Source organism: Scyliorhinus canicula, chromosome 17 (genome assembly GCF_902713615.1).
Source record: "Scyliorhinus canicula chromosome 17, sScyCan1.1, whole genome shotgun sequence".
Classification (NCBI taxonomy): domain Eukaryota; kingdom Metazoa; phylum Chordata; class Chondrichthyes; order Carcharhiniformes; family Scyliorhinidae; genus Scyliorhinus; species Scyliorhinus canicula.
In genome coordinates this window covers 126258657-126266608 of record NC_052162.1, presented here as the reverse complement: position 1 = coordinate 126266608, position 7952 = coordinate 126258657, and the positions used below count along the sequence as shown (strand labels likewise).

The 7952-nt window shown below is 46.5% G+C and overlaps 1 protein-coding gene across 4 annotated transcripts; it reads right to left on the bottom strand.

Moving 5' to 3' along the window:
- Nucleotides 1–264: 264 nt before the first annotated feature.
- LOC119951208 (gastrula zinc finger protein XlCGF26.1-like) lies at nt 265–7371 on the bottom strand. 4 transcript variants are annotated; one of them, XR_005457543.1, is made up of 4 exons: nt 7100–7371; nt 4348–5923; nt 752–848; nt 265–623 (listed from the first exon to the last, which is right to left on the bottom strand). XR_005457543.1 is itself a non-coding variant. In XM_038774239.1 (3 exons), exons 2-3 carry the CDS (start codon nt 5588–5590, stop codon nt 829–831), a joined length of 1263 nt encoding a protein of 420 aa, XP_038630167.1. In that variant the 5' UTR covers nt 5591–5923; nt 7100–7369; the 3' UTR covers nt 265–828. The 4 variants fall into 4 exon arrangements, 2 of the variants coding, with proteins under 2 accessions (XP_038630167.1, XP_038630166.1); XM_038774239.1 differs by having other exon boundaries at nt 265–848; nt 7100–7369; XR_005457544.1 differs by lacking the exon at nt 4348–5923 and having other exon boundaries at nt 265–848; nt 7100–7367.
- Nucleotides 7372–7952: the final 581 nt, after the last annotated feature.

Here is a 7952-nt window from a genome sequence, read left to right as displayed (position 1 = left end):
GGGGGGGGGGGGGGGTCAAAGGCCTTTCTCCCAGAATTCTGAAAATTAATAAATCGCTTCTTTATCACTCAAAGGATCTATTCGCGAATATTTTCACCTCCACAGGGAAGAGGCTGCAATGAAATCTGTCACTTTTAACCTGCACAAAAGCAGGAGGCTCAGATTCACAAGCTGGAAAGAGTTCATTCAGCCCATCATGCCCTGCTATCTCTTTGAAAGGACTCTCCGATTCATCCAACAAATTAAACGCTCACATGACTGAACTTCGAGACTGACAAATTTTATTATAGCAGACAAACCAGAAGCAACGATGACTAAACACTATTTTTGTCGGAAACATATCCTTTGAACTATAAAATAATGTTTCCCTTTTACACAATCGGAAATCCTACTCCATGCTGATACGTTGTCTGCCCTGGCAGTCGAAACATTTACTGTCCCGGAACCAGTCCCGAGGATTTACTTCCATTCTTTTCCTTTCCAAGCCTCGCAACATTTTACTCCAGAACCATCTTTCAAAGTGCAAGTTCTCCTTGATTCTTCATCTAACTCCATAAAGGTGAATCTTCCAGTCTTGTTGCCAATTCTCTTTTCTATCTGAGCACAAGTTTGCATCCATATTCCTGTGTGGTAAAACACAGAGACTAGCAACCTCACTCTCTCTCGGATCCTTGCAGACTGTTCTGTTCAGAGATATCTTTTACGAGACCCTTCAAATCCAATCCTACAATGGTTTCCTATGCACCTTTACCTTCTCAAAGCCCATTTCCATGGCAACGTAAATCACACAAGCCTTTTATCCAGGTTGACACGCAGATTGGCTGTCACTTAAGACACCCAACTCCATTCTAGAAATTAAATTGACAATTAATTCACAACTGTTTACAAAATCGGACATTTTTACCACTTTCCTGGGACATTAGAGACTAACAGACTATTTAAATGTTGAAGGACACATGACGTTTAGGAAGTACAGAAAGGGAAAAGGTGGAGGGGCTGACACTGCTGATCAATGATAACATTCGCACAATAGAGAGAGATGACCTAAGTTCAGGAAACCAAGATGTCAAAGCTATTCGGGCTGAGGTGAGAGGTTATAAAGGCAAGAAGTCACTTGTGGGAGTGGTGTGCAAGCCCCCGAACACTAACCACGTAGTATGACAGAGTATAAATGAAGAAATAATGGGAGCTTGCCACATTGGAGATAAATATGGGGGTACATAGCCTATACAAATATATACTGGAGAAACCAGATGGGCAAAGGCAGCCTGGGCAGGGAGTTTGTAGAATGTTTTCAGGTTATTTTCTGAGAACAGCACATTCACAGAATCATAGAATTTACAGTGCAGAAGACCATTCGGCCCATCGAGTCTGCACCGGCCCTTACAAAGATCACCCTACTCAAGCCCACGTCTCCACCCTATCCCCGCAACCCCCACTTAACCTTTTTTTTGGACGCTAAGAGCAATTTAGCACTGCCAATCCACCTAACCCGCACATCTTTGGACTGTGGGAGGAAACTGGAGCACCCGGAGGAAACCCACACACACGCGGGGAGAACGTGCAGACTCCGCACAGACAGTGACCCAAGCCGGGAATCGAACCTGGGACCCTGGAGCTGTGAAGCAACTGTACTAACCACGACGTTACCGTGCTGCCCCATTCTGGAGGCAGCGAGCTGGCTATACTGGACCGGTTATTGTACAGCGAGATAGGATTAATTAATGACCTCATAGTGAAGGTGTCCCTAAGTAGCAGCAATCAAAATGTGATTCAATTTTACATTTAGTCTGAGAGAGTGTAGAATAGGTCCAAAACTAGTATTTTAAATGGATTGCAGCATTTTCCCTCCTACTGATGTCAGGCTAATGGGGCTGTGGTTCCCCGTTTTCTCTTTCCCTCCTTAAATAGTGGGGTTACATTTACCACCTTCCAATCTGCAGGAACCATTCCAGAATCTATAGAATTGTGAAAGATGATCACCAATGTATCCATTATCTCTACAGCCGCCTCTTTCAACACTCTGGGATGTAGAGCAGCAGCTTTTGGGGATTTATTAACTTTCAATCACATTAATTTCTCCAGTACTACTTTTTCTACTAGTCCTCTTGGTTCCCTCGTGTTTTTGGGACAATTTCTGTATCTTCCTCCACATTGTTTAGTTTCTCTGCCATTTCCTTATTCCCCATTATAAACTCTCCTGTCTCTGCCTGGAATGGACCCACATTGGTCTTTGCTGATCTTTTCCTTTTCACATTCCTACAGGAGCTTTTCCAGTTGGTTTTTATGTTTCTCCCCAGTTTGCTGTCATATTCTATTTTCTCTTTTCAGTTTCTTGGTCCTCCTTTGCTGAATTCTAAAACTAGTTCCCAATCCTCAGGCTTACAACTATTTTGGCCACTTTATGAGTCTCCTCCATTGATCTAATGGAATCTTGAACTTTTCCTGTTATCCACGGTTGCATCACCTTTCATAGATTATTATAGAATTTACAGTACAGAAGGAGGCCATTCGGCCCATCAGGTCTGCACCGGCTCTTGGAAAGAGCACCCGACCCAAGGTCAACACCTCCACCCTTTCCCCATAACCCAGTAACCCCACCCAACACTAAGGGCAATTTTGGACACCAAGGGGCAATTTAGCATGGCCAATCCACCTAACCCGCACGTCTTTGGACTGTGGGAGGAAACCGGAGCACCCGGAGGAAACCCACGCACACACGGGGAGGATGTGCAGACTCCGCACGGACAGTGACCCAAGCCAGGAATCGAACCTGGGACCCTGGGGCTGTGAAGCAATTGTGCTATCCACAATGCTACCGTGCTGCCCTTTCCTGTTGGATTATTGTTTCTTAAAGGAATCTATATTTTATTTCAATAATTCCTTAACAGCTAGCGATTGCCTGTCTATCATCATATGTTTTATTGTAAGCCCCCAATCTACAACAGACTTCTCCTTCACACCTTGACAGGTTCCTCTGTGAGAAACATCCAGATAAATTAAACCAGGTAACCACCAGAGCCCAACTTCATGGCAATGCAGCATGCATGGGGGGGGTCTCAAACAGAAATGGGAACTAAATATAATTTAAATTCCCAACACCCTTTCACTCTATGATCCTTGTGAAATTTGAAACCACGCATTCGCAACAAGGGTCAAGGAGCATCAGCCCACTGGAGGCAAAGCCGTGTTACTGGCCAGTCCAGCAGAAAGAATCCTCTGATCATCCCTATTCACCAACTGACAGAATGGATGAAATGCAGTCCTGGATGTAATTGAGAGCAGAAGCAATAACAGCAGAATCCGGCCCCTGTAATTATTGTGAAATTGTTGGCATCTTAGCAGGTGTGATGAAACACTAATTTGTTTCCACAGTGAGACAGATGAATTGGCTCTCCCCAGTATGAACTCATTGGTGACTGCTGCTACACAAGGGAGATATCAGGAAATTGGGTCCAGAAATTATATTGAAGACTTAGCTGGCAATTTAGGGGTTAAACAGACTGAAGGGAAAAAAAATCCCAGCTAGCACAGAGTCAGAGATATGTCCACAGCTAGCCGGGTTACGCTGTCCCAGTCAGGCTTAAACTCATTAGTGTGAATATACAGAATGCCCCAAATCCATTGTTCTTTTGGACACTTCTGTCTGACCAGCTATTAGCCCATTGCAGAGTCTGATGGCCTCTTTGTCTGTCATTGGGAGATTAGTTACATATCAACAGCATGGCTCTGTTCTTTTGGATAAACTGGGCCATCAAACATCCAAGATAATGATGATAGGTTCAAGTCAGGAAACTCCAGCAGACAACCTTTGTTTCGAGGGTTGGCCGGAGCTGGTAGAAAGAGAGAAAAAAAATTCTGTTTTGAACAGGTGGGGAGAAGGCTTTGGAAATCTACTGAGAGAGGTCATGAAACTTGCCACTTAAGCAGGCTTTGGAAAAGGGTTCTGAACGAATGTCCCTCACAGATGAAAAATTGCTTTGTAAATGCAAGTATTGCTTTTGTCTGCCTGTGAAAGTGGCACAAGAGCTGCATATTCTGCACTGTAAATTCTATGATCTTATGATGTGCTGTTTAATGGGAACTAGTGTGTTAAGATTAAGAAACTACATGGAATCTGTTTGTGCTAGAGTTGAAGATGAAAAGTTTAAATATTGTTTTTATTTTGTTCAAATAAAGTTTGTTTATAAAATAACCAATGCCTATTTCTTATATTATCACTCATGGAATAAATTGATATTTCCGCTCGGTCTTAGTTTTGGCTTTGGTTCAGTCTCTTAGCCCCATTGAAAGCTGACCAGGCATGTGCAACACTGTGTAGCGGAGATGGATCACTGAATGTTTTACCCTTCTCAAAGCATGTGAATGGCTGTCCCACAGTGTGAATTCGCTGATGTTTCCGCAGGTTGGATGAATCACTGAATCGCTTCCCACACTGAGAGCAGGTGAATGGCTTCTCCCCAGTGTGAATTCTCTGATGTTTCCGCAGGGTGGATGAATCATTGAATCCCTTCTCACACTGAGAGCAGATGAATGGCTTTTCCCCAGTGTGAATTCGCTGGTGTGACTTCAGGGTGGATAATTGAGTAAATCCCTTCCCACACTGAGGGCAGTTGAATGGCCTCTCCCCAGTGTGAACTCGCTGGTGACTCTGCAAATGGGATAACCGACTGAATCCCTTCCCACACTGAGAGCAGGTGCGCAGTTTCTCCCCAGTGTGAACTCGCTGATGTTTCCGCAGGGTGGATGAATCACTGAATCCCTTCTCACACTGAGAGCAGGTGAATGGCCTCTCCCCGATGTGAACTCGCTGGTGATTCTGCAGGTTGGATAACTGAGTGAATCTCTTCCCACACTGAGGGCAGGTGAATGGCTTCTCCCCAGTGTGATCTCGCTGGTGTGACTTCAGACTCGAAAGATCAGTGAATCCCTTCCCACACTGAGAGCAGGTGAACGGTTTCATCCCAGTGTGAACTCGCTGGTGTCTCTGCAGGCTGGATAACCGAGTGAATCCCTTCCTACACTGAAAGCAGGTGAACGGCTTCTCCCCAGTGTGAACGCGCTGGTGACTCTGCAGGTTGGAAGAGCGAGTGAATCCCATCCCACACTGAGAGCAGGTGAACGGCCTCTCCCCAGTGTGAACTCGCTGGTGGCTACACAGGATGGATAAATTTGTGAATCCCTTCCCACACTGAGGGCAGATGAATGGCCTCTCCCCAGTGTGAACTCGCTGGTGTGTCTGCAGGTGGGATGAATCACTGAATCCCTTCCCACACTGAGAGCAAGTAAACGGCCTCTCCCCAGTGTGAACTCGCTGATGTCTCTGCAGGTGGGAGGAATGACTGAACGTCTTCCCACAGTGAAAGCAGGTGAACGGCCTCTCCCCAGTGTGAATTCGCTCATGTGACCTCAGGCTGGAAAACTCGATGAATCCCTTCTCACACTGAGAGCAGGTGAACGGCCTCTCCCCAGTGTGAATGCGTCGATGAATTTCCAGCTTCGATGGGACTCTGAAACCCTTCCCACAGTCCCAACATTTCCACGGTTTCTCCATGTTTTGGGTCTCCTCGGGTCTCTCCAGGTCGGACATTCAGTTGAGGCCTCGTCCACACAGAGAACACGTGTACGGTTTCTCCCCGCTGTGAACGGTGCAATGTGTTTTCAGGCTGTGTAACTGGTTAAAGCTCTTTCCACAGTCAGTGGTCTGGGACACTCTCACTCGGGTGTGTGTGTCTCGGTGCTTTTCCAGTCACACTGATGGTTAAAATTTTTTGAAGCCGACAGATCAGGCAAATATTTCTCCTTCTAGATTCAAAGGCCGATGATACTCAGGTCCACATGAATCGAATGAATCAGTTAGATCTTGACTTGGGCGTTCGAGATTTCTGCCGGGAATTCCTCCTCTTCTAATATCCTGTAATAACTAATTACAAAACAGTTAGTACAGGATAGAAATTCAGAACAGACAATTCTAGTTCCTATGGAACATTCTTTCCTCTCTCATTCCCCAAACGCTGTAAATCTCCATTCCACACACTCTCCCTCTATTCTCACTCTGCTGTATCTAATATTCACCCTCCCTTTTCTTCCATGTACTGAATGATCTGTTGAGCTGCTTGCAGAAAAATACTTTTCACTGTACCTCGGTACATGTGACAATAAACAAATCCAATCCAATCCAATCCAAACTCAGTTTGTTCTCACTGGAACGATGGAAGGGCGACCGGATAGAAGTCGACAAAATTGTATGGGGCATGGACAGAGTGAATAGTCAGAAGCTTCTTCCAATGGTGGAAGAGTCAATTATTAGGGGACATAGGTTTAAGGTGCGAGAGGGGCAAGGTTGAGAGGAGATGTGGGAGGGAAGTTTTTTACACAGGGGTTTGTGGGTGCCTGGGACTCGCTGGCAGAGGAAGTGGTGGAAGCAGGGACGATAGTGATATTTAAATATGTCTTGATACATACACAAATAGGATGGGAATAGAGGGGTGCGGACCCGAGTGCAGAAGGTTTTAGGTTAGACTGGCAGCATGGTCGGGCTGAGGCCTGGAGGGCTGAAGGGCCGGTTTCTGTGCTGTACTTTTCTTTGTTCTTGAATATATTAAATAACCCCCAGACTCCACTGGTCCCTGCAGAAGAGAATTCCAGACACTAACAACCCTCTCAGAGACGAGATAACTGGAAACATATAGCGTAGCTACTGTACAACATTACAAACCTAGAAATAATAATTCATGTACTTTATGACAGAACCATAAATAATATATGTAATATGTATCATAACAACACTGGACATTTCTCTGTCTGATATTAATTTACTGTCCCCTTAAATGTCAGCCATCTCCTGGGGAAAGCAGCCCTTTAATTGTGAACATTAGGAAAGAGACCATCCTTTAAGCCAGACAAATAAATGTGTCAAGCTGAGGGAGCAAAGGGTGTCAATGTCTTTAAGGGAGAGAGAGAGACCTGGGCCAAGCTTTGCAGAGTCTGCACCCTCCCTGGATTCACTTCCTTTCCCTTCAGTTGCTGCAAGTGACCAATTGAAGGTGAGAATGAGAAAAGAAATGGAAAGGGGGAGAAAAGAAAGTGTTTTACTCACAGATGTTGGAGACAAGGAGGAAGTTTCCGTCTTCAATCACACAAAGCCCTCGCTCTGATTGGCTGGAGGACGAAAGTCCTTCCGGTCCTCCAATCTTCCCATTGGTCAACACCTCCGCCGGAAGGTCAGGGGGCGGGCTCTGCCCCGCACATGCGCAGCTTTCCCTCTTCAGTAGACGTGCGCAGTTGCCGGGCCAGAGAGAGGAGAGGGGGGGAGGGGGAGATCACTGAGCGGCTTCTCGCTCTGGTCGGGGAGGTGGCGGGGGAACGGGGAACGACGGGTTTGGGCGGGGCTCTCGCTTCCGCGCGCCGTTACTGCGGCCTGCAACCCGAAGACGTCACCGCAGAGTACCTTGATTTCTATTGGCTGATACAGGTAGGGCTCCATTATGACGTCACAATACGGACCTTGAAGGGTAACTTCCGCCTCTGCAACATCTGGGAGGAAATCAATGTTTCCCCCTTTCCATTTCTTTCCTCATTCTGGGGGGGACATTGGGGACTTGCAGCAACTGAAGGGAAGGGAAGAGAAGGGAAGTGAATCCAGGGACGGTGCAGACTATGGAAAGCTTGGCCCAGGTCTCTCTTCTGTGGGCAGCATGGTAGCATTGTGGTTAGCACAAATGCTTCACAGCTCCAGGGTCCCAGGTTCGATTCCCGGCTTGGGTCACTGTCTGTGCGGAGTCTGCACGTTCTCCCCGTGTGTGCGTGGGTTTCCTCCGGGTGCTCCGGTTTCCTCCCACAGTCCAAAGATGTGCAGGTTAGGTGGATTGGCCGTGATAAATTGCCCTTAGTGACCAAAATTGCCCTTAGTGTTGGGTGGGGTTACAGGGATAGGGTGGAGGTCTGGGCTT

Excerpts from the sequence above, each read along its gene's own strand:
- LOC119951208 (XM_038774238.1), bottom strand. The coding sequence starts at position 5,590 with ATGTCCGACCTGGAGAGACCCGAGGAGACCCAAAACATGGAGAAACCG.